The sequence below is a fragment of the Sylvia atricapilla genome, chromosome 5, assembly GCF_009819655.1.
Source record: "Sylvia atricapilla isolate bSylAtr1 chromosome 5, bSylAtr1.pri, whole genome shotgun sequence".
NCBI lineage: Eukaryota > Metazoa > Chordata > Aves > Passeriformes > Sylviidae > Sylvia > Sylvia atricapilla.
The window spans coordinates 67794510-67820991 of record NC_089144.1 but is presented as its reverse complement, the minus strand read 5'-3'; the positions used below and the strand labels follow the sequence as shown (position 1 = coordinate 67820991).

The 26482-nt window shown below is 39.8% G+C and overlaps 3 protein-coding genes across 5 annotated transcripts; 2 read left to right on the top strand and 1 right to left on the bottom strand.

The window, feature by feature from the left end:
* Window positions 1–255: 255 nt before the first annotated feature.
* GLT8D2 (glycosyltransferase 8 domain containing 2) lies at window positions 256–14319 on the top strand. 3 transcript variants are annotated; one of them, XM_066319956.1, is made up of 10 exons: window positions 256–1191; window positions 3113–3167; window positions 4575–4670; window positions 5845–6013; window positions 7657–7774; window positions 8630–8714; window positions 10774–10886; window positions 11323–11489; window positions 12716–12828; window positions 13323–14319. In XM_066319956.1, the coding sequence occupies exons 2-10, from the start codon at window positions 3149–3151 to the stop codon at window positions 13493–13495; spliced, it is 1053 nt and encodes a 350-aa protein (XP_066176053.1). In that variant the 5' UTR covers window positions 256–1191; window positions 3113–3148; the 3' UTR covers window positions 13496–14319. The 3 variants fall into 3 exon arrangements, with proteins under 3 accessions (XP_066176053.1, XP_066176055.1, XP_066176052.1); XM_066319955.1 differs by lacking the exon at window positions 256–1191 and adding an exon at window positions 2310–2585; XM_066319958.1 differs by lacking the exon at window positions 3113–3167 and having other exon boundaries at window positions 257–1191.
* On the bottom strand, window positions 14004–24598 carry TDG (thymine DNA glycosylase). Its single transcript, XM_066319954.1, is given in 13 exon segments — window positions 14004–16186; window positions 16287–16415; window positions 17235–17406; window positions 18893–18987; window positions 19072–19154; window positions 19234–19369; window positions 19956–20025; window positions 20510–20739; window positions 21560–21708; window positions 24217–24254; window positions 24257–24409; window positions 24412–24465; window positions 24467–24598. Coding segments are annotated over 13 exon segments (1578 nt in total). The 3' UTR covers window positions 14004–16049.
* Window positions 24549–25292, top strand: UQCC6 (ubiquinol-cytochrome c reductase complex assembly factor 6). Its single transcript, XM_066319963.1, has 2 exons — window positions 24549–24704; window positions 25109–25292. Exons 1-2 carry the CDS (start codon window positions 24549–24551, stop codon window positions 25202–25204), a joined length of 252 nt encoding a protein of 83 aa, XP_066176060.1. The 3' UTR covers window positions 25205–25292.
* Window positions 25293–26482: the final 1190 nt, after the last annotated feature.

Sequence of the window (26482 nt, the reverse complement as noted above, 5' to 3'; positions counted from 1 at the left end):
CTAATAGTTGTGGCCATCTGGACAAAGCATATAACTGTATGTATAATACTTCATTTATTTTTGTTCAAGCAGAAGATGGATTCCTGTACAAAACCAGACACAAATAATACAATTTGGGTATGTTTGAGACATACAGTTGAAAATTCACATTATTGGTGCCTGCAAATGGAATACAAGTCTTCATTTAAAACACTAAAGATTTTTAAGACCTTTACTGATTACTGCTCATACATTTTGCAGTGCCTCAAAATAGAAATATGAAAAATAGTTTAGAGTTGAAGGTGTTTATTATTATTCCTTTCAGTACTCACAAAAGTCTTGTGATGAAACAGTGGTTTATCATTTAAGTTCATTCCTAGAAGGGAGGGGCTGAATTCCAATAAAAGAAGTGCTATAGAAAGAAAACTGCCAAAGCAATCCAGGGAGAGCTTAGGAGGCAGGGTCTCACCATGTGCTGGTTACCTTGATCCAAGATCCTTTTGAATCTAAACCAAACCTGTGGGTTAAATGCTCAAAGATTAGGAAATGAGATGATTCAAGCCAAAATGTGTGTTCAGAGTTGACTTCTGTGAGTTTCCCTTAGCTTTTGACTCTCAAGAACTCTGCCAACAAACACTGGAAAAACTTTGGCCTTCTGTAAGACTCTGGCATGTTGTAGTCTGGCTCTTGCACACTACTTACCTGTTCACATTTACCATAAATACTGACTAAAAACATAACTTGCAGCTAGATTTTGGAAGTAACTTCTGGAAGGGTTTGTTTCCTTCTCTCTCCCCCACCCCTTTAAGACTTTTTGTCTTATGGGATTTGTTTGCAATCTGCTAGCTGAAGCTCTGAGGCAAGTTTGCCAGATCTGGGGCTGCATCATCACTCTGCACATCTGGAAGTGGTTTATGTGCTCTCATTCCTCCAGTGCAGCGTCTGGACTCTGCTCTATTCCTCAGCAGCAGAGAAAGGAAAGAAAACCAGCACAACTCCAAAGTAAACTTTGAAGAGTTTGAAAAAGGAATTGAATCATAAAACTGTTTCTGTGCCCTGTTAAAGCCCTTTTGTGGGTGACTTCAGAGGAAGATGGTGGTCAAGGACACTTTGGCAAGAGTGCTTACAGCTGGGGGCTATCTAGGATCCAAGTAAATAGCTCCACAGCACTTCAGGAGAGAGGAGTCCCGAATACTGTGCTGCTTTGAAGAGGTAAAAAGACTAATTAAGCAGGAAATATCTGAGAAGTAATGTCACTGTTTTTGAGCTTTCCTTTCTGTAGCCCCTCGTTTTGTTACAGGATTTGGCAGCTGAATTAGAGACTGCCAGGTTCCAGGAAATAATGTCTACAGTCAGAAAAAACTGAGCAAATATTTGCAGGGGAACAATCATACCTCTCTTTCCTTAAAAATCAGTAGGTAATCAATTGGTGTTTCAGAGGCTTAGGGATGCTGTAGTTGTCGAACTCAAACTTGTGTGAGAGTCTGTCTTAAGATTTTAAACTTTAAAACATGGTTCAGTTTATGTGGATTTAATAATTTCTGGAGATAACATGAAGCTGTGGCTGTGCAGCTTTCGTCTTGCAGTGATCATCAGGACTGTTTGTGGCTATTGTTACAAGTGCTAATTCAAAGATAGTAGGCAGCTCTGTGGAAATCAGGGGAAGATTTTGATCAGCTAAAGTGGGGTTAGAAATTAGTCCAAGAGTGTAGCAGCTTCTGTGTCTCTCTGCTTACATAAATGAGTAAAGTTTTTAAATGTGAAACAAAGCAATATTTCTGTGTAATGCATGAGTGAAAGGCTTTCTCAGCTGTGGTTTTTTTCCAACACATAAGCTTGGTTTCCTCTGTGTAAATTAATGCCACATGAAGAGAGTGGTCTGCTGGAATGTAGATAAGTAGTGCAGATGTGGAAGAACTTCCAGAATATTCCTTTCTCACTGCAATTTAGTCATTAGCTGGGACTTAAATACATGGGAATATAAGTGGTTTGTAAACAGAGCCACATTTTGGGTTTTTTTATGTATATATATTTGTTGTGATTTAACTTGTTGGTCAAAGTAGAGACTAATTTAGGATGCTGCCTGAACTTCAGCACTAACCAATGAGAGGTGGTCAGTTTTGTGACTCAGATTTCAAGAATTCTTGCTGTTCTGTCTGATTTGTCAAGGAGCTGGAGCAAACTTCATTTTTATGTGTGCGCAGAACCCATCTTATATCTTTATCTGTGCTGTAATGTGTCCATATCTGTATGTGTGGGAGCAGGAAAAATTGTTTTCTGTTCTATTCCTACATAGTATAAAGGTTAGATCACACAGTTGGATTTTTCTCTGCCCACCAACTTCTGGTCCTGTTTTTTTGTGTTGGTTGTTGTTTTGGTTGTGTGGTTTGTGTTTGCCTTTGTAAATAGTAGTTTGGGGTCCAGAATTCCAACGAATATTGTATTTCTCATACTCCTGTACTTTAAGGGTTATGTTCTGTCTTCTCAGACGTGGCTGCTCTCAGGCCTGGAAGCACAGTTTTAGTGAAGGCTGCCATCTTTTCTTCAGCATCACAAAAAATGTGCACAAACACAAGCCACACTACACACACTGGAAGAATGCAGCTGTAAGAAAATATTCTCATTTCAGAGTCTAGAAGACACTAGATATATGGTATAATATTTCCATGTGTTTGGGAATGCACACTCTACCAAGAGATTATTATTTGCAACAGTTACTGTGTTTGAGGTGAAATCAGAGATAAATACATCAATAAATTGCATTAGTTTGTGTTTTAATACTTCTTTACACAGCATCTGAAAATGTTATAAAAATTGCCTACTGGCGTAGATGATCAGACGGGATTTATTAAAATGTTTTTATAACCTATTAGTTATTTAAATTATTAATAAAATATTTATAACCCATAATATTAGTTATTTATAATAAAAAAGGTGTTTACAGAGATTAAGTGCAGGTTTACTTCTACCAGTTCAGCTGTAAAACCAGTAAAACTTGGTAATCCAAACTGTAATGCTTTATATAACTAATTCACTTCTGGCATTAATTTTTTTGTTTTGTTTTGTTTGTTTGTTTTTTGTTTGTTTTTGGGTTTTTTTTGTTTTGTTGTTTTGGTTTGGTTTTTTTGTTTAGTTTACCACAGGTCACAGTTCTCATCCAACAGGACACATGGCTCTTTTAAAGAAAAGTAAGAGAGATTAAAAACAGTTGAAAGATGCATTTTTTAAAAGAGAACAGGAATGTCAAATCCAATTTCTCATGCAACTGTTGTCACAGTTCCAGACATATTTATAGTTCTAGTATTGCTAAATTGTGCTTAACTTTAAGTATGCACATAATCCTTTTCCTGTTAACTGTGTCAGGTAAGTACAACAATAATTCACATTAATTTAAAATTACTCACTGCTTTACTGAATCAGATTGGAGATGATGAAATTTCCCACTGATACTGCAGGTAGCTGCTGTTTTCATGTGAATTGTGCCCAGAGGACAAGCTGAATTTTACAGAGCTCTGCACATTAATGCTGCTCATACTCAAAATTGAGGTGTGGCCTCAAGAACTTTGGGGATCTTATCCCCTGTAAGGGTCAGTGACTGAAAATGGACTTTTGCCTTTAGTTATGTGCTCAGAATTTCTCAGAAGTCAATGGGCTTTTTCCTCAGCTGGTTTAAATTAGTGCAGGTTTGGTTTACCACTATCAATCAAGTTGCATGCCCAGTTGTGGCTAGTTGGCCATTTTGATTAAAATAGATCTCTTTGCTCTTTTGAACACCTTAAATACATTTTATAGTGGTACAAATGTAACAAAGTAGTCTGAAACAAAGAACAGCCTTCAAAAAATTAACTGTTAGTGAGGGCAATGTATTCCTTCCCCGTTGTGCTTGGTGAACTCTCCCAACACCTACACATGCTTGGTTTGTGTTGAATGACTTAAACTTGTACAAGACATTCTTCTAGGAACTATATATCAGAATATACAGTCAGGTCTTTGCCTGGCTTTGATTTTACTGATTTAAATCACCTGTCAAAATAAGTGTTCTCAAATATTTTGAAACCTTCCTGGTTTCAGTAGCATGGTGGGTTTGTTTTTCTAGAATTTTTAGGGTTTTGCTCAAATACACCTTCAGGATCTGAACATTGAAATAAATAAAAAAATTCTCCTGTGTCTGAAATTTTATCAGGGAAGCATGACAGAATGAAAAGGCTACATAAAAATAATTAACTCATTATGTGAATGTAAACAGACAGCACACTAGCCAGGAAAAAATGTTCCAAGCTCCTGGTAAAATTCAGAAACATGTAAATTTTTTATTATGGATAACCCATATATACTGGGAGTCTTATGATCTAGTGAGCAAATGAACCATGAAAATCAGATAGTTGGGGTTTGCTTTAATACGGCAATAAGCTACTGTTTGTTTCTAACATAAAATTTTGAGCTTGATCAAATAACATGAGAGGAACACAACAGATAGAGGTTATCAAATTCTTCTTCTATCATCTGTACTGGTTGCAAATTTGATTTTTTTCTAGTCAGATACTTGGGAATTAGCTGTTATACTGATTATTAACACGTTTTCCCTCTTGTTTCAGTTAACCAGATCTTGCTGTTACTTCTTGTCTTAACTGTGTGTGCTATTCTGTATAACAAAGTTCACCAAGTGCCACTGGCATTAAGAAATGAAACAGGTAAGTGACTCACACATCAGTTTTCTTTATGTTCCTGTTTTATATTCCTCGTGTCTTAACTTGAACAGCACTTTTTGCCTTATTGAATCCTGTTTGTCCTGCAGTAGATGAGCTATTCACACTGTTGCATATAGTCTGGGATGAAAAGCCTCTGGATTAGTTGACTAAAATTATAGGAGCTTGATAATGATGACTAAGAGTTGTAATTCTGATTAAGTTTTTATCTAGATGTCACTGATGTAGATGGATGCTGGAGTAGATCCTTACTCGAGCTGAACAGATTGGAGTCGTCAAGTGGTAACAAACTTTTATCATGACCTGCCTCCTTGGGAATGTTCTTGGCCTGATTATTTCTTTTAGATAAACCATCAAATCTTCATATTTACAGCAGAAGTTTTAGCTGGAATTCTTATAGTGACAGAAACCTGCTAGGGTTAATAAGGTTGGATGAGTATTAAATGTTTATGTAAATAGCTTATTCACTGTTTCCAAGGCAAACAAACTCTGTCTTGATACAAATCCTTTCTTTTTCACTTTTCAGTATATTTTTGTTGTTTTGTTATGACAGTAATTGTTATGTTTTAACCAGCATAATTATATCTGTTAAAGTTCTGTAAGTTAATCAGAGATAAAAATCTTAAGCAGGAATGTGACCTGATTCAGTATAGTTTAGGGTTTTTTCCCTTATATCGTTAGTAGCTTCCTTCTGATAGGAATTTTTGCACTCTTCCTTTCAAGCCAACTTGCCAAAGAAGTGCAGCTTGTGCAATTGCACTGTCTTTGACTTACCTCCTTCCTTTGATAATTTTAGAACTTATTGTTCAATTTGTACTAAATATAACTGAGACGTAGAAGTTACAAGAGTATTCAAGCCTCTCCAGATTTCATGAGTAAGCAGCTACATGAAGGACAGGCTGAATTTTGCTGCTGCTGAGTAGAGGATGCTGAGAATTTATTAGAACATTTATTCTGTTTGGAGCCATCCAACAACAGTCCAATCAACCTGCAAGTGGTTCTGGATTAGCAACAGCTCAAGCTGTGTGCCTTGCCAGGTGGGGATGTGGTAAGGAAAACTGGAGTAGTACTAAAATGATTCCACTGCTTATGGTCATACTTACTCATTTTTGTGACCCAGATCTGATGTAGAACACATTTGTTTTGGTGTTTTTTGCAGTGGATTTGGAGAGCCCCGAGGAAACGGAAGAAGAAATCCCGGTGGTGATCTGCGCTGCTGCGGGCAGGATGGGCGCAGCTGTCGCAGCCATCAGCAGCATCTACAGCAACACAGAGGCCAGGGTTTTGTTCTACATCGTTGGGCTGAAAACAACCATCCCACACATTCGGTACGCACCAGCCTTGCTTGGTTTTGGGCTGTAGCTGGAGCCACGGTGGTGTTCCCCCTAGCACAGGCATAGGGCTTTGGAGGACTTCTCAGGGAAATGGAGGGCACTGGTAGCAACCTCAGGATCCTGTGCAGGATGGAAAAAGGACCACTTTGTCCTCCACAAGGCACTGACTCGTGCAAAGCGGTGTGAAACAGCCAGGCCATGCCTGTGCTTCTCAGCTTTTTAGAGACAGGCTGCAGAAGAGTCTGGAGTAAGGATACACTGCCTACCTGTCACCATCCCACTTTGTAGCACTGCACTTACCCCTCCTCTGGTCCTGTGTCTTCAGCTTCAGAGTAGAAAAACTTGCTGATTTAAAGCTAGTTTCAGTTCAGACGATGTATTAAAGTTATAAAAAGAGGCCCAAAAATTATTGCAGTGAGTTTAATTTCTTTCCTTTTCACTTCATGCCTTGATTTCTCCTTTCATTTCCTTTCATCAAATGAGAAGTCTTCATTTCATGAAAGGAAAAGGAATCTCAGGATTTCAATGAATATTCATCTCATTAAGTTTCAGTTCATTTCACAGCCCTTCATTTCATTCCATTCAATTTCATTGCTTTAATTTCAGAATTTTATTTTTCTCAATTTTACTTTATTATATTTTCCTTTCCTTTCTTTCCATTTTGCTTTAATCCTTCATTTCTCATTTTATTTCCTTTCATGAAATGAAAATTCCTCATTTCATGAAAAGAAATGAAATTTCAAGATTTCAATTAATATAATTTCTTGGAGTTTCATCTCACTTCAATGCACCTAATTTCATTCTGTTTCCTTTCATTTATTTCACTTCATTACATAGTTTTCTGTTTTTCATTTCATTATATTTTGTATCCCTTCTTTTCATTTCACTTCATTCCTTGAATTTCTCATTTGATTTCCTTTCATGAAATGAGAATTCTTCAAAGAATGTGATTTCATGAAGTTTCGGTTCATTTTGTTTCAGTGTTAAAGTTCACAAACATTGTCTTAAAGAGGACCAAGCTGTGAATGAAAACTAAAACATTTCCTGGCAGTTCTCACCTCTGGCTACTTCACTTCTGCAGGCTTTGGACACACGACTTGTGTCAGGAGAGAAATAAACAGTGGGGATAAGAAATCTGACAAAAATATGAAAAGAAAATTAGTTTAGTCTATAGAAAACATAAGTAGGAGGTGATGTAAAAGTCATCTGGGAGAACATAAAACTGTGAAAGGGAAAAAACTAACCTCATATTTAAAAACACTGTAGATAGGATAAGAAATAATTATCTTTAATTGTAGCAGGAAAACTTAGAAGAATATAGTTTATGCAAGTAATGGTGAAAGATGAATTGTTTGGACTACACATATGGCGCCTCTGGTTTTGGGAGTGGTGTGGGGTGTTTGTTTTGTTGGGGTTTTTGTGGGGGAATTTTTGTATTTTATTTTAAGAACAGGTTTGTCAAAAGTCTGTGTGCAACAGCTGTAGACATAAGTTAGTAGACATAAGTGATTCTGTTTTGGGATAGAATAGATCAAGTGAACTTTCAAGGTCTCTTATTATTCTCCTAAGTGTCTGTGAATTTCACACTTGCCATGCATCCAGTATTTCTTTTGACACTTCTTTTCTTTCCATCACAGAAAATGGATTGAAAATTCTAAACTGAAAGAAATAAAATTTAAGGTTGTGGAATTCAATCCTATGGTACTAAAAGGAAAAATCAGACAAGATGCATCACGTCCTGAGCTACTGCAGCCTGTGAGTTAATAAATAACAAATTATTGAGGTTTTTAATACTTACTATGGGCTTCAAAATGTCCTAGATCTGTTCCATTTCATGCAGGTGGTGTGTGTATATCTTTTCCAATGCAAGAACCAATGAATGTGAGAAGAAATTAGCCAGTGACAGCATAAGCAAGATGTTGCACACTTTTCATGCAATGAGTATTGCATCTCTGGAATTCCTTGCTGAAAGGTCTTGTGGATGTGAAAATGTACAGGGGTTCAGTTTTAGGATCAAAGTTGATATTTAGGTCACATCTAGATCAGAAAATCCCTTGAGCTGGGAATAACTGAAAGCTAGGAGAATACATGGAACAACTGTTTTGGATGCTTGCTCTATTTTTCTTTTTCATTTGAGCATTTGTTGTTCTAAACAAACTCTGAAGGCAGGGGCTGGGTAAAATGGTCAGAACAATACAATTGTTCCTGCATTCTCAGTCCCCTTTCCCTCTGCTCTGTTCTTCATTGCTGTTGTAGAAGTTATCCCATGTGTATGCCACCAGTCAAATCATTCCTTTTGAGTGATGATACTATTACATTTTGAAGTGTTTGGTGTAATGTATGCTGTAAAAAAGGCCCCTTCCAGCCTAAAGGATTCCATGAGGAGTTTGGACTGCATGTTTAGGGCCATAGTGGATAAATAATAATAGCAATAATAGTAATAACACTGGATTTGAGATAGTAGTAAAGCTGTGGGGGAGAAAGCAAATAGTCACTGATAAGTGCTTAATAAAGAGAGAAATTCCAACTGACTTAATAGAGACAGAAGTCTGAGACTACTGCATTAAACACTTTACCATTTAGTCTTTATTTTCTCTTTCTGTTTAATAGCTGAACTTCATTCGATTTTATCTTCCTTTGCTTATCCAGAAACATGAGAAAGTAATATATTTGGATGATGATGTCATCGTTCAAGGTAAGCTAACAGAATTTAATTTTAACAGAACTAAAATCAAAGTTATTGCAGCTTTTACGGCCATTTGGAAATATGAGATATAATAGAAAACTGAGGCAGCTGCTAGGAGTGTTGAACTTAGGGAAACTACAAATAATCTGTTTGTTTAAATATGAAAATCTGAGGAAGAATTTACCCCCACGTATTTTGAATAATTGTGATCAAAGTTGTATGTGGGTTTCATTTTAATCAGTTCTGGTGTATTGCTGAAAGATATTATGGATTTCACTTAGATGCTGCAATGTTTACTGTGTGTGACATGCATTTCCTGCTAGTGTTTAAGTTCCCACAAACGCTACCAATTCCTTATCTAGAATTGCTGTTCTCGAGAGCAAGAGGAATTTACTCAAAGCAATTTGCAGAATCACAAAGATTTCAGAGTTCCTAGTCAAGTGGGAGCAGTTAGAAGACATTCAAATCCTGAAAAGATATTTTCTTTTTTTTCTTATCGTCAATGTAATCTCTTTTGAAGACCAATTTTTGTTTTGAAAGGTTATTTTCTTGTGAGTTTTTTCTGTTCTGTTTCCCAGTTGTAGGGGTTTTTTTCCTCTGTAGAGCTGTTGTCTTCATATTTGTTTTATCATATTTTCTTCTTTTTAACAAGAAAAGCACTTTTAAATCAATGCTGTGCTTTAACCCTGGTGGGCAACTAAGCAAAATTTCCTTTGGAAAGGCCTGAGTATAACCACAATAAATTTTTTTGGCTTAAATTAGTCTTTGCTGTAAGAACACTAAGACCAGTGAATTTACACATGACAAAAGCATAATTCTCCACTGCTTTTCTGCACCTTTTTATAGTTTTATCTCTCTTGAGGCAGATTTCAGACCACCTGTGCTTAAAGAGGTCACTATTTGCTTTGTAAGAGACAAGTAGTCTGTTCTGCCTGTCTCATTTTAATTTGCCATAGACTTCCTATGGCAGTTCTCCAACACGCATGTTTCCAGTGACAGCCTCTGCTTTTTGGATTTGTTGTTCTGTCTGTCATCAATGGGGAGCAGCTTTTTGGATTTGTTGTTCTGTCTGTCATCAATGGGGAGCAGCAATATTTAACTCTTTGAAAGGTTCCAGGCCTTCATTTAGACTCCAGTTCCACGAGCAGCTCAAGCCGAGCCCACCACTTCCCTGTCACCCCTCCCCACACCTCTGCTCACCAGCACTGGGCTCTCTCTTTCCCTGGGGGTGTCTGGTGATTGAGAAGCTGCAGGATAAAGGTGCAGTTTCTCTTTACACCTCATGGTAGGCTGCTGCTGACCAAGTGGCCTCTCCTGTCCCCAGGCAGCTCCTCTTACCTGTGTAACCTGCAGCTGATTCAGCTGTTTGACCTGGCAGAAGACCAGCAGTACAAAAAGTAAAAGAGATGAAAGCCAAAGCAAAACTGGAAGCTGTAAGGGGTTGGGATGCAGGCTCACTCGATTGCTGTGGCAGTGCTGTGCTTCCCACATGCCCTGAAAGTGTTCTGGCACATCTTGGGTACCTGTCAGTCAGGTGATGAGAGAGATGCCTGGCATTACAAAGAAGGAGCTGGGTGGGCCCTGAAGCCAGCAGGGCTGGTCAAGTGACAGGCACGTTTCAGTCAGTCACTGCTAGGAATCCAGGTATCTTCCTAGAAGGTATATATGCCACAACACCAGGAAAAAAACCTCATCTGTGTAAGACATTGAAGTGGCACTTTTGTGGGACTTGAAAAGGCTCAGAAAAATTGGCTGTGCCCTCCCTCTCTGAAGGCAAGCTCTATGAATGCACAGGTTTGTAATCAGGCTTTTTAACAGTCCTGTCAGCTTCTGCTGTAGCTGATTTTGGACAATCAGAATATGAATGTGTTAAAGACCAATGATAATGTCTAAAGATAGACCTTAGGCTTTCAGGCGCAAATTTGAAAATTTGGATATTACTAAATTCAGTAGGGCTATCCTTAAATTTGGTGTATTTATAAGCAAGATATGAGAGCTGACATTATCCTATCAGCTCTGTAGCAGTGCAGTAGGTGTTGTCTTATGCTTGTGACCTTTCTGTAATCAGGTGACATCCAGGAACTCTACGATACTAAGTTAGCACCTGGACATGCAGCAGCTTTTTCAGATGATTGTGACCTGCCTTCTACACATGAAATGATTAGAAGTGTAGGGATGCAGGTAAGATGCCATTCTGGGATTCTAATAATGAATGTGTTTGCCCATAAGTGTAAGATTTTATGTGTTTTCCCCAAAGTGGAAGTTTTATGTATATAGATATAGATAGCTTTGTAATAGTTGTACACGTAATTAAGGACTTCTTGTAGTGGTACAATTGTGGTGCTGCATGATTTAGTGTGGTCTACCAGAAGACAAACATAGCAAGGGAAAGGCATTGTCAAAATTCCACGGGACAATATTGTGGAAAAAATAGTTTAGTATCTGGAAGTATCCTGCCTTACAGCCTCATTGCATAGAACCCATGACAGGTCACCACCATCTAGAAATTCATCTTTGGGAAAGCATATTTAGTCTCATTCTCGGTGAGAGTGAGATGCATTTATATGTGTCTTTATAGAGATTCATAGGAGATGAACATACTTTTTTTGTTTCTTAGAACACATACATGGGATTCCTGGACTACAGAAAGCAAGGCATTAGAGATCTTGGCATCAGCCCCAGCACCTGCTCCTTTAATCCTGGAGTAATCGTTGCTAACATGACTGAATGGAAACATCAGCGGATTACAAAGCAGTTGGAAAAGTGGATGCAAAGAAATGTAGAGTATGTGCAGAAATCTAACTTCTCACTTTACTTTCAATGCTTGGTTTACAGTTTTACTTTCTGTTTAAAAGCTCTTACAGTTGTTGTTGTTGTTTTTTTTTTTTTTTTTTTTTTTAACTCCAAGCAGTCTTTCTTTTGAGATCTTGTCAAGTGAAGTAACTCATGTTCCAGCATTTCCATCTGTTTAAATCTCACCAATTCTGTACCAGGAAATGACCACTTGGAATTTTAGTCTTGTCTTTAATCACAAACCACACTTAATCCTGAGGGACATTGAGAACATGTGGTTCTCATTTGGGGTGACCAGCTTAGCCTGGGATGAAGCCACGGAATGATCTTCCCTTCCCGAGGCTAGTTTAAAGGAGGAATGTTTCCTTCTTTGCCTGGGGACTCTCCTGTTGTAACATCAGCCAAGCTGTAATTTGACACCATTTAAAAAAATACCAATAGAAAACACTTACTTTTCTCTAGTAGATGAAATTTTACATTGTATCTTTTTGTTATTGACCAAATAAATTGTGGCACACTAAAACAACCACCGTTTTAAAAATTAGCTCCCTGTTAACATGTATTTCAAAACTTGGTGTTTATTTTCTTTTTCTGAAAAGGATTAAGTTTCAATTTACTAAGATAAAATTGACATGGAAGTTTGTGCTATTGTGCTGTGTCCATTGCTTGTTAGTTTCCACCTCCCAATGCCTCCTCTTACCATGGTTTGATCTAGCCCTGAATTTATCACAAAGTTTTCATAGGAAACTGATACTCTATAGATACTAATTTTTACTAACTAGGCTTTGGCAAAATCCAGCTGGAGGTTAATTTTAAGTTCTAAAAGCTAGGGGAGGGAGAAAGGGGAAGGAAGAGGGAATTTAAAATATGGAAAATGTACATTTTCTTAAGAAACCTGGCTAAATTATGTTAGATTGCTTTATGTTAACAGCTTTTTCCTACAGTTAACTTTGTCAGCCTTGAGAACTATAGTTTGTGTGTAAAAATATTGGTTTCATGTTGGGTCTGACTCCCATTTTACTTGGTAGCAACAATTCACTCCATGGGAATTGGAGTTGTAAATATAACCAATTAACAGCACAAGGAAGGAGTATGCTGAAAAGTGATCGGTTCAAGATGATTTTGAACTTTGCCAGATATTTATTTTTTATCTTCTACCTCTCATACTCAAGATTCCTTGAGGTTTTGAACATACTCTTTTATATTTCCTTTTTCAGGGAAAACCTCTATAGCAGCACCCTTGGGGGAGGTGTGGCAACCTCTCCAATGCTGATTGTGTTTTATGGAAAACATTCCTCTATTAATCCTATGTGGCACATAAGGCATCTTGGTAAGTTTAATTTCTGTTTGCAAGTTGGAATTAAGGTGAGTTTGTGAGATTCCAGTGCAAGACCTTACGTGACTTTACCTCATGTGCCACTTACATGGAAAGAATATATGAAATATCTGAATTGAAAAAAAAAATCAGTCTTTTTCTGGGTGCAGTGGGAGAAAAGGGGAGGCCTGGCAGTGTTTGTCATAAACACTCTGGAGGATGTGGTTAACCCTTCACCTGTGGTGAATTATCCTAGAAAAAAACATAACAACTTGGCTGGTAAGGTAAAATGAATAGATTTTACTTTGTTTTTAATCCCAGCTATGCTAAGATGTTAAAGGTGTTGAAAAAAGCTACTCTATCATATAAGTAGCTGCTTGTTAACATGAAAGCATGCTAATCAGACTTCTGAAAAAAAGTTACCTGAATTTAACTCACTCTATAGTGTCTTCCTTTATCAAAACCTGCATTTTTCAAAATTTTTTTTTTTTTTAAATGTACCCCTGCAGGTTGGAGTCCTGATGCCCGTTACTCAGAGCAATTTCTTCAAGAAGCTAAATTACTTCACTGGAATGGGAGATACAAACCTTGGGATTACCCCAGTGTCCACACTGATCTTTGGGAAAACTGGTTTATTCCTGACCCTTCAGGGAAGTTTAAATTAACTCGTCCTGATAGCTGATACTGAAATATGGCAAAATGTAATGTATGGGATGCATTTAATAGTTTGAGATGCAACATGTTGTATGATTAATTGATTTTAGAAAACGAAGTATTTGTTAAAAGTATTAATAACTGACCATCAGTTTTGTGTGCTTATGGCAGGAGAGGGAGGCTGGAGTGACTACAGTACACAGTCCAGATTATCTTGACTTTCATGTGAGGGGAGGAAACAAGTTTACTTGACAGTGAAATATTTTCACTAAACACACAGGTGAAATTCAGTGCCAGACAGTGTGCTTTAATTTAAGGTCTTTCTAAGTATGATTCCAATGTCTTCTGGTAGAAAAATCTACACAGGAGAGAGCTGCAGTGTTATGTACAAGAAAAGTTTAGTTATCTAGCCCACGTTAAACAGCCTGAATTGAAAACCTGGGCACATGTTACTGAGTTCTGTTGTGTGGTGACTCTCTTTTGTGGCATTTCTGTGTAGTGCACTTAGCAAGTTGCAAAAGCACATTCCAATACAGTGCAGTACAATTCCTGATTTTATTGTGAAACATTGATAGATTTAAGACAGATTAAGAACTTTTGTATCACTGTAACAAAAAGAGCACCAGTTTTGAGGGAGGACACAGAATTGCAGTATTTCATGGAATGGTCATTGTACACTCAACTGTATTTCATACCCAGATAACCAAGTGGGTGATTCCATTAAGGAAGAGACCTTTCCCTCCCACTCAAACAAGATAGCCTTTCAGGAGTTACATCCTACTGTGCTACATACTCAGCAGTGCTAATTTCATGCTTCTAAGTTTGTTGAAAATAAAACTGAATTGTAACAAATCCCTGATGCAAGATACTTTGAGCACCTGCAGGAAAAAAATCCATGTAAACAGCAATACATGATACAGTACACTTTAAATAGCAGACAAGACAAGTCCTATACCTTTCTGACAGTATGTGGAACAGCTTTATGCTGCAGCTAATAAACACAATCAGAATCATAATGCACACTCACTTGATTTAAGATTCTCAGAATTAAGCCACATAATTTGGGAAGAAACTGTAAACATCATGCCTGCCTCACAACAGGTTGACAGTGTGTGAAGTCTGTAAGAGGTGTTACAGCAGGTCAGAACCTACACTAACCAGTTACAATTGACAACTGTCACTAGCTGTGAAGAGAGGATAAATCACACTGGTACAGGATTCTCTGACTAGCATGGAGTGTGGAGATACTGTTTGTGTCTGTTTTCAAGTATGTGAAGCACCGTCATAAGATCATCAAAACTTTCATGTTTTGATCAGCTTATTGCTTTTACTTCATCTTTTCCTCACATGATAAAAGAGAGAAAGAAGATGAGAGTTAGGCACCAGGATGGAATCTCATTTTTTTTCTCAGTCACTAATATTTGCCAAAAACGTGTATCATTTAGGTAAGTTCTTTAGAAGAGAGTTATAGTTTCTACAGACAGCTTCTTATTCATGGAACAGCTGTCCCTGTATTCTCAGTGTTTTTGACTTCTAAGTGGAATAAAGGGAATGCCCTCTAGGATCCTACAGATTGAAGAGAATAATGTCAAACCTGCTAAATTGCAAATCTATTTCACCCTGTGCTAATCATACATGATGTAAATAACATAGCTGTACCTGACTTTTAAAAGAGAATGCAGTCTTTCAATTCTCTGGCACGTTCAAAGGGGTTATCTCCTGCTAAAGGTCAGGGGAAGGGACTAACTTCATGGAAATAATGGAGTTTAAACGCCACAGAATTCAAGAACTACTACTGCAGCTTGTTTTTCCTTTTTATAAAAGGAATTCCAATTCCTTACATTGGAATTTAAGGGAGAAAAGAGATGGAGTGGTAGGGAAACCTTATGCTAAGACAGCTCAGCTAGAATATTTAGGCCCTGTCCTCTGTGACACAAATTTTCCTCCCCAGTGTTGTGACTTGAGATGATGTCTTCACTCCCTTCATCCTGAATATGGTCCACTCACTGAACAGACAGAGCTCTCTCATCCCACCCAGAAGACAGCACTCACAGCTGCAGAACACAACTTCCTACACTTTTTAAGAAGGTAAAAGGCAGGCTTAAAAAGCACAATTTCCTTAACTGTGCATGATTAAAAGCACCATTTCACACAAGGTAAGGGTACACTTCCAATTTTCCCCGCTGGATATAAAAGTATTATGAGATATCCAAATATTGAGGCATCAGTAAGAAGTATACTGCTGCTGTTCCTACCACGTTACCATTTATGGAATAAAATTAACACCCCAAAGAAATCTTCACAAATGAGAAAGCAATTTGTCAAAAACTGCAAGAAATGGTATACATTAAATATAAAACTCATATACAAAAAAGGGCTAAATTTTTTTTAAAAAGTTTGGACAGTTCCTTAAAATGATCTAGTTCATTGATTTAGCCTACCACACACTTAGTTTGGACTATAATAAAATAACTAGGGGAGATAAAATACTATTGAGATGCTTCAGTTGGAGAACCGAGGTACCAATCTTGATCACTGCATTAAAACTGCAGCAGGTGTGCATAGCTGAGAAGGAGCAGCTCCTACACGCTGCTTCCCTCCTCTGCCCTTGTGATGCCAGCACCGAACTCTGGAATCTGCTCTGCAAAGGCCTGTGTCATCCACTGTCCGTTAGGAACCTCCCCGAAGGACGAGCCTTCGCAGTACTGTGCGTTGCCTCCTGTGAACAAACAAAAATCACAGCGTTTTTAAAGGCCCTTGACACCACGAGCTCCTTGTTCCCCAGCAATGGCAGCAGACTAATGCCCCGAGCACTTTACCAGCTCCATTTGAGGACAAGCTGCACTGGTCACTGTCATACGGTGCACGGTCACAGTAAGCTCCTCCGTATGCTGCTTCATAGCCGGGGTCATACTTTTCTTCTTTGACAGCCATCTTTTTAGCATCCTCTGCAGAAACAGAACAGCTCAAGCATTAATATTTAGAATAAAAATTATCGAAGAGTGTGGAGTCACTTGTGCCATTAAAGGAATTTCCAAGTGCCTTGCCCTGGAAAAGCGAAGATTGAAGATATCCCTCCCAGGGACAAAGGCTTCTCCCCCATGGATGCTTGCAGACAGCGTGTAATCTTCCCTCTGGGTTTTGCAAGTCCATCACTCCTTCTATGGTATCCCATTTCTCTGTTTCCCCATTGGCTATGGGGCCTGGTGTCCAGTTTACTGTCTTCCCTATGGCCACTTACCCCTTGCCTTACCCCTGTAACTGCCTACAAACCTGAGACCCTATGCATACTGAGAAGACCACATGGTCCCTCTCTTTCTGGCCTTGGATTCACCTTTGGCACATCAGAATAAACACTTGCTGGAAATTTATCTGGGGCCAAGAGCCTTCTGCCTCCTTGCCAAGCCAGCCTGGTAACATGTGTGGTTGTGTGGGCTTAATTGCTGCCTGAATACTTCTCAAGCAGTTTCTCTAAGGAGAGGCTGACTGGGATTTAGAAAGGCTGTAACGGCACTCCTAAAAGGACACACTGTTACAAAAGAGCACTTTCATAAGAAAACATTTGAAAAACTGCCACAAATTCTACAAGACAATTCCCGCTCTCCTTAGGTAATTTAGGTTGTACAAAAGAGAATGGAATCTGTAATTCTATACCATACAGTTTAGAGAATCACATCTCCCCCCAACCTCCTTTCTTTCTGTTTGGGAAACTGCTAGTATTGTACACTACATTACACTTTAATGAAGCAGTAACTAAATAACAATACCTTGTGCAAGTTGCAAGTCAAATGTGTACTGCACCTCCTGGACCTCAGTGTTGGGTGCAATGCCTTTCAGTTGGTCCCTTAAGTCTTTCAGCTTAATGTAGTAATGAACTTTATCTTGTGCCCGAGGAAACTGAGCACATCTTGCACTAGATGATGGCATAACGTAGCAGAGCTTGAGACAAAGAGCAAGAAAAACAGCATTACTGATCCCTGAGCTATGAGTTAATACTTAGTGCATTCAGAACAACTTAACAGTTCAGCTCACTGTTTTAACCATTTGTACAAATTTCAACTAATGCCACAGCTGATTGTGGAAGGGGCTAAAATGAGTTTTCATTTTTCCTGGCTACCCATCTGTCTTGCCCTGAAGACAGGGGCTGATTACCAGCTGCTAAGTGAGCACAATTTTCACCAGTTATTTATGTGCTGCAGGAGAAGCAGCACCCATGTGTGTTACAAGAGAGCAGAGCACACTCCAGAACTCCCTGAACAAGCAGAGCTCTGAGCCAGGGCATAGAGGAGTACGTGACAGCATGCAAAGAGCCCAAAGCAGTGAGGGAGGCAGCACAGGTTAATGAGCCTGGCTTCTTGGCCAAGTGCATCTGCACTGGATATGCCAGGCTGTGAAATTGTTGTTACTGTGGTTGGAGCCAGCTTCAGTGTTTCCATCTCTCCTAACAGTCCTAACTAAAGATATCAAGTTAGTTCAAGAAAAACAAACTGTATTCAATACTTCTACTACCATTCAGTCTTTATGAAAAAGTACCAGTAAAAGGGATTATTTATCCTTCTTAAAAATATATCTACTGCAGAAGTCCTTAAGAGCTACTTAAGGAGCAAGTATTTTATCCAATGATTCTTCAGGCTCTAATGGCAACACTTCCACCTTTAGAGAAAGGCAGCTGACACTTGCAGAACTAGTAATTGAGGATAGAAATAAGAAGAAAAACAAACTTTTGAACTGACAAGGTAATGAAGCTTTAGAATAAGCTACCTTGGCAAGCAGTGTAATTGCCTTTGCTTTAACTTGTTTATAAGAACACATTAAACAAACCGATTTCTAATGACACATAGCTGGTCTCTTGAGATATTTTCCAGCACTAGAAGTCTATGACTAATGTGCTCTTTATCAAATTGCTTGCTTTATCTTAAGCATCCAATTTAACTTCAAACTGCTGATCAGCTTAAGGAGACTCAGTCTGACAGAAGCACTTGGGCATGCCCAGATCCTGCAGTGCAGAAGGGCTGCATGCAATGGCACAAGGATGGATTTGCTGTTCTTTCTCCTCCACTGTGGCATTGCATGGTCACGGTCAGTACCAACATCCAGTAATACAAATACCAAGGGAATTGGACACAGGGGATCAGATGGAAATTATCATAAAAGCAGGCATGTGTTACTTGTATTTTAGGCAGTCCTCAGAGAATGCACCAACCTACTAACCACCATTTCTCAAATGAAGTCTGCAAGTCTGGAGAAGCTGCATTAAGGAAAACTGCACTACTCCTCTTTCTCTATGTGAGTAAAAACCTTTCACACCTCTTGTACTTCAGTCAGATTGGTGTTATCCTAAGCGTGTGCAAGGCCTAAAATTTCATTAGTTTTTTAATAATCAAAATGGAGTGCCCTAGTTTTGTTTCTCAATCTCAATACTTACAGTTTCCGTATCTGGCACTTTGTGTGGCTGCAGCCCAAATTCCAAGTTCTTTACTTTAATTCCAAAAACTTCTTTACTAAAAATTTCATAAATACCTAAAATGAAAATACAGGGTAATTGGAAAAAAAAGAAAAAAGCTATTGACAGAAAAAAAATAATTTAAAAGTAAAAGTTCTCACATTTTCCATTAAAAGCTGCTATACGAGGTTTATACTTTTGTAGCTTCTGCATCAGAATTCGCCCTCCTTCCCGAATCTCTTTGCTAAAACACAAAGCACTCAAAATTATAATCACAACTAGTAATTCATTGACAAGCCTGATACTTCCCTTTGTTGTCTTACCTGGAGAGGTCTTTGCTTCCAGGTGTTGTCCTTTCAACCATGTTTGTAAATCCAATGCCATATTTATGTGGCAACGTGTGGTCATCCATGTGGTTCAGCTGTTCATTGCTTAGACCAGACATGAACAGACACTTCCCTGTCAAGTAGGAAGACAGATATGCATTTGCCTTTTTCCAAGAAAAGGAAAACTGAACCAAAAAATTACACCCGACCATTGGAGAACTGGAATGCTAAAGGAAGAATCTATTTTAACAAAGTATCAGCTGATTTGGGAAGACTACTGCCCTACCCAGAAAGGTTTAAAACAGCCAATATTGCTTTACCTCCTTTAAGAGGGCAGAAAGGCCCTAGTGAACAGGAATTCCTCATCATGATCCTGCAAACCAGTCTTTTATTCTAAAAGCTCAGCACAGAGCTTTAGATTTTGTGATTCACTTAAGCAGTGATCAATATGGATTTTGGGGGGAAGAATGTGGCAAATACAAAGTGTCAGCTTTCTTTGACTTTCTTGCCATTGCTTCTCCTTGCACTGGGCCTCTCTGACAGAACCCACCGTCTTGAACTCATATTTAGCATATAAAAATCCCTCTCTGAAGACAAAAAAACCCCCAACAAACCAAAACCCACGAGAAAAACAAAACCCAAACTAGTTTAATTAAAATGCCACTAGTTCTACCAAAGTTCTGCAAATGCTAAAAGAAAAAAGGAAAACAAAAACGTACAAAAGTGGTTTCCAGGTCCTGGGTAATGATGTCCTTTGTAAGCTGCCATCAGGCCAGGGTTTATGCCAATCTACAAAGATACCAGTCCATTTTAACAATGACAACATGACTTGCTAGTCGAGAATTTAATCAAGTTACAGTAAGGATGCTTATTCAATTCTCTCTTAGTTACTGTTAATAAACAAAAATGTACTAATGGCACCTTCCATCATTATTTAAAAAACAAAACTGGCAGTTTTGCAGCAGTGCCTCATTTAGATGTGCAAGGTCAAAAGAGCAGCTCAGAGGGTGCACAGCTTCCAGGAAATAAAGCACTGAGTTATGGGCTCTCATGAATCTGCACTTAATGTGAGCCATAGGTTTCTCAGAAATTAGGACTAAATTACTATGGCCTCAACAGAAAATGCAGCTCTACACACAGGAAATAGTTTATGTACTTTATCTTGCAAGATCTTGCCATATAAGCCATATAGATGAGTAAGCAGAACGAATGTAAATCATAACAAATAAATACAGGACTTTTCTACCTAATCTTGTAACTTTAAGTTACTCACTATCACAATGTCCAGATCAAAGGTCAAAATATCAGGCAAAGTCTTGGTCAGAAGTTCAGCTTCAGATACACCATTAAAACGGTCCACTTTTCTTTTGACTTTAAAAGTATCTGTGATCTTTTCTTGTTTGCCTTTTGACTTGGCGGGTTTTTCTTTTTTAGCAGCAGGCTTTTTGGGTTGCTTTGGCTCAGTTGCTTTGGCTTTTCTTTTCCTTCCCCCTTTTTTAACTTCTGAAACAAATAACAGATATTCTTCTTGGACATTTCCAGTGTTGCAGGGAGGATATTCAAATACATTCAGTTAAATGTATGGACACAGAGAGAAATCAAAGACGTAAATTTACCTTCAAAATTCATTAAGTTAAACAACACACCTGAAGCTTCTTCATCTCCTGGCTCTTAAAAGTTTAGAGATTCATGCAACACAAGCACTGGCCATGACATGACCACCCAGGGATTGCTCTCCCTCTCTATGTTCATTAATAATGTTGAGTTGTAGAACAGTGTCACTTCCCAACAGTTTGTATTTCTTTAAATAAGCCACACTAAATGATTCTTAGTAACCAATTCCCTACCTGTGATTACTACAGCAAACTAAGGAACCATTAAAAAAAAAATATTTCAAATAAACAGTATTGTACTGTACTTCTCTTGCAGAAAGTTAAATAACCAGGCATTCTGAAGCCAGAATCTTAAAGAAAACTTCTCTAACACAATATCAAACCCCATGACTTCAGCTAAAATAATGCATTTGCGTATTGACAAAAAATCTGCTTTTCTTGGAACAAGGTAATTGACAAAAAATCTGCTTTTCTTGGAACAAGATAATTGTGTGAGACTGAACAATGTGCATACATTCACATGAGTTTACTTCCTGTCTTTTTAATTGTCTGCTAGAACACATTTCTTAAAGAACACAACTTGTCAATACTTCTGCAGTGAGCATCAAGAAAAGGAAACCAAATAGGTCCAAGGAAGCAGTTTAAGAGCAATTTTTTCCCCCAGTCAATCAGTCTCACTTCAGCTCACTAGCACAGCCCAGTCAAACTACCTTTTGGAGGCTCCTGAGCAATGTTTGGCTCTGGAATGCCCTCTAGAGTCGGCTGCTCAGTCATCATTTCCATGGTGGGCACTGCAGTCATCATCTGATGGAAGGGAAACGAGTAAAACGCTTGAGCTTGCTGAAGATACGCGTAATATCTTAGAGAGAGAGAGAGAGAAATAATTTATCAACAGTTTAGAAACTTACTGAAGTACCAAACAGCAAACTTGATCAAGGCTGGCATGTACTGCACTTACATTCTCTGATGACTTAACAAAGCACTAAATTATCCACACCATCGAAGCAGCCTGGCTGCTTAGGTGATATCAGCTAACACCAACATTAACAGCACACTTCTGATGGGATTGCTATGATGTGGAATTAACACAGCATTTGTAAGGGAAGAGTAGAGCTTTTCTCCCCCTTTATTTTTTTATTTTTTATTTTTTTTAAACACTACCACACATTTCCAAAGCAAACTGTCCATCAAAAAGACCAACAATTTACAACGCAAGTTGAGCTTAAGCTCTCTGGACTTCTACAAGTTTCTCAAATTTTAGATCATTTTTATGTGCTGTCAGTTATTTGATCTGGTAAGATACAGAATGGATGAATCATTCAAGGCTATAAAGCATTAAGAATAAACACAGCATTTGTTACTATGCAGATTATTAAACAGCTTTAACAAATTGTGCTGCAGATGTTGTCCTGCTATCACACACTGGATCCCAACACAAGAATTCCAGTTATTCTACCTGGAAGTGTTCACACACACCAAGATCCTTCCAGTCTCCTTCTATGCATAAAGACACTTTTCCATAGACAGCTCTCTCCCTCCACACAGTTATTAGTCATATACAGCCCTCACACCCATTTCTGTTCTACTCTGTCACTCTCTTCTACCCACACAGCCACCCTCTTGCCCATAGCTTCTACTGCCTTACAAAAACATAAAAAAGGACTTGGTGAAAAGTAGATTTGCAGGAAATAATTTTATCATCTCAGAGTTATAATTAAAAATACCTAAAAATAATTTTTAGATCTATTTGTTCAAAAAGGCCAATGGCATCCTGTATTAGCAAGTGTAGCCGGCAGAACCAGGGCAGGGATTGTCCCCCTGGACTTGGCACTGCTGAGGCCACATCTTGAGTGCTGTGTTCAGTTTTGGGCCTCTCACTACAGGAAGGTAGGGAGAAAAGAAAGCTCATGGGTCACCTTATCACTCTCCACAAACAACTCAAAAAAGGTTGAAGCTGGGTTGGTCTCAAGCAACAAATGACAAGACAAGAGGAAAGGATCTCATGTTGTGCCAGGGAGGTTTAGATTGGATATTAGGACAAATTTCTTCATAGAAATGGTTAACTATTGGAATAGGCTGCCCAGGGAACTGTCAGAGTCACCACCCTGGAGGTATTTAAAAGATGTAGAAATTTATAGCCAGGGTTTAGGGGTGGGTTTGGCAGTGCTGGGTTAATGGCTGGATTCAAGGATCTTAGAGGTCTTATCCAACCTAAATTATTCTGATTTTATATTTCTCAAAAGAAGGGACCATTCCCTACTACACACTGGGTTTTCAAGAAACCCACTGTAAATCAGTCTAATGCAAGAAGAACCCACAGTCTTGTGATCAAGGCACTAATTTTAACCCAAATATCTATCCTGAAACAAGGAGAATAAAGATGAACATAGGTCTGTCAGATTCCCAGGGAAGTTGCCTAACAAAGCTATAAGAGATTTTCTAAGTACAGGGAATACCTTAAACCCTCTGCTGGAAGAGTTCATTTTTATATAAAACACTTGTGCAGTTAATGAAACAAACAAAACTAATTTTCAGATTTGTGTTGAGAAACACACGAGAAACTGAGACATGCAGAATGCAGTTCACAATGTAATAAAAGCGTCATCATACAGATGGAACAGGGTGAGTAAGGAAAATGTGAAAGCATCTAACCTAAGCCCAGATCTCTTTTTTGCAATACAGACCACCTTATTTTACACGTATATCAAGCCTCCTTCTAGTAAAGGGAATAAAATTCCCTTTGAACAGAGAAAAAAAATTGCACCAAAACCACACTTGCTATGAGAGTGAAGTTTTACCCCTACCTCTAAGTTTCCTCTGTATTTTAGGCCAGATTTCTCGCGTGGGCTCAGAAATACTTTTTTTGGGTTCGTTTTTCGTTACTGATGTATATATATTATAGAACATTTAAATAAGTACTTTCAGCATCACGAGGAAAAGGCAGTGATTTGTCCCTCTCCCTTCCCTTCAGTTCACGATTTTTTGTTCCCCCCCCCTCCCCTTCCCGTTCATGCTAAAAACAAAGGGAAAAAAAGAAAAGGCAAAGGAAACGATATGTTCACTGGAACAAAACCAGGCATTAAGCAATTATCAAATTCCCCTGGGGACAGAGACACGCTCGCCCCCCTCGCTGCCCAAGGCCGCCGCGCTCCCGCAGCCCCGGCAGCCTCAGAGCCGCTCATCCCCTCTCCTCCCTCTTTGTGCCGGGGAAGGGGCGGGAGGCGGCCCCCCAGCCCGCTCCCGGCTCGGCCGGCCGCGGGACGCGGGGAAGGAGCAGGACGAGGGGCGCTCCGCACGGCGAGGCCCGAGCGCGGCTGCGGGCGCCGCGGGTACCTGCCCAGCTCGGGTACCTGCCCAGCTCGGGTACCTGCCCAGCTCGGGGCCCTCCATGCCGGGGCCGTCCTGCCGCCGCCGTGCCCGCGCCTGTGGCCGCCGTGCCCGCGCCTGTGGCCGCCGTGCCCGCGCCCCCTGCCGACCCCCGGGGCGGCCCCGCTCACGTGACCGCGCCGGCCAATGGGGGCGCAGGGCGGGGCCGCGCTCCGGGGCGGGGGCCGTGAGGGGCCGTGAGGGGCCGTGAGGGGGCGGCCGGAGGTGCGGGCGCTGTGTCGCGACTCACCCCGCCTGGCGCGATGCTCCCCGCTGAGGGCGGGCCTCCGCACCCTCTTCCCTGTTCCCTTCCCTCTCCCGGCGGCGGCGGGGATGACGCACGTCCGGCGCGGTCCGTGCACAGGGCCCGCCCCCGCAGCCATGCCCGCCGGCGTGTCCTGGCCCACCTACCTGCGGGCGCTGGCGGCCAGCATGCTGGCCATGTTCGCGGGGGCCGAGGTCGTGCACAGGTACTACAGGCCTGACCTCGTAAGTGCTCGGGGGTGCCGGTCGCTGGTAGCGTGTGTGCGGGGTGGAGGGTCTGCTGGGGAGGCTGTGCCTGGAAAGGTCTCTGGCCTGGCGGTGGACGGAGATGAGCCTCTACAGAGGCTTTGGCCAGGGCTCCACTGCGCCTGGTTCTGGGCTCCTCAGTACGGGAAAGGAGCTACTGGAGCGGGTCCAGTGCAGGGTCAGGGTCTGCAGCGTCTCATGGGAGACACGACTGAGAGGGGATCTCATTAATGCTTTTAATAATGTATTAAAAGTAATAATTAATATGTAATTAATATGTAATAGTTAATAGCTGTCATGCTCTTCCAAATTAAGCTTGTTTACTGTTTTGGGGGTTCAGTTTTTCCTGTCACAACACTGATATCTTTCTCTGTTTTTAATAGAGCATACCTGAAATACCTCCTAAGCCTGGAGAACTGAGAACAGAACTGTTGGGTCTAAAAGAAAGATCAAGCGAAGTTCAGACTTCACAACAGTGACCAGAGTTTATTTTCTTTGGGAAAACTAGAACTGATAAAATATTTATCCAACTGTTAAAGTTGCAGAAATACATATGTGAAATACTGTGCTCCTGTAATGTGTTTTTGCTTTCATTTCAGCAGAGTTGCAGGCAGCTTTTAAGAATAAACATAACGGTGAATGCTGTTGGTAAAAGTCCCATCAGTTGTGTGCCAAAATGCTTCTGAATTCCTAAATCTGGATTACATTATAAGTATCCTTCAGAACAAGGTGTCAGACATGACACAGATGTATCACTGACAGGAAATCTGCTTTGGTCCACTGTAAGGCTGGAATCTTACAGCTTGGTCATCTTAGTTAAAATGGGGCAGATACTTAGAGATAACACTGAAATCAGAGTTGTTTGTCCTCCATTTGGGCATCTTCATCTGTCTGCTTTTGATAGCTGTAAATATGCAAAACTGAAGTAACAAGTGTAGGTTTACCTTTCAGTCTGGAAATGGAATCACCACAACACTCCTGCGCCAGGAGCTTGAAGATGCAGAGTCACCATCCTGTGAAGGCTCACCAACCCAGTTTTGAAAGGTATAAATAAAAAGCTTGGGAAGGCTGGGATTGCTTTCCCTTGAGAAAGATGCCAGGACAAAGCACAGGCTTCACCTCCAGCTGTCATTTTAGTTTAACTTGTAAAAAACAGTCTGACACGTTACCCAGTAAGGAAACAAAAAGCTCCCTAATTCTTACTGCCAAACTACTTGGAAGTCTTGTAAGAGCAGAGGGATCCAGAAATGATCACTGAAAGTGCTACGTATACACAGTTCTGGCTGTGAAGCTATTATTTTATTTATGCCTAAATAAGATGGAGTGTTTTTTCTAGGAAGGTTAATAGTTCTTATGTATATAATATACATATGTATTTCTGCTCTCACAGTTTTACAGCTGTTGATGGGATGAACTCCTCTCCTGCTCTTGTGTGCCCATGTGTGCACTTTTTATGTAACTAGATCACATCCTAAGAGATGTGAGATGTAAGAGATCCTAAGAGAGATCTCAGGCACCATTACCAATGAGAGCAGGCATTGAGAGAGGCTCTGGTAAAACACAGAGGTTAAGCCCAAACAAAATCTATTAATGAAAACATCTTAATAGATCCACTCCTTGTGAAAAGACTTTCCCTTTACTGCATCTAAACAAAGCTGAGATTGGCAACCTTCCACTTCAGCAGAAGATAAAGTTTATTAAAGAGAAAATGGGACAGTTCAGCAGTATTTTGTTTCTTTTCCAACTGGGGCAGGAAC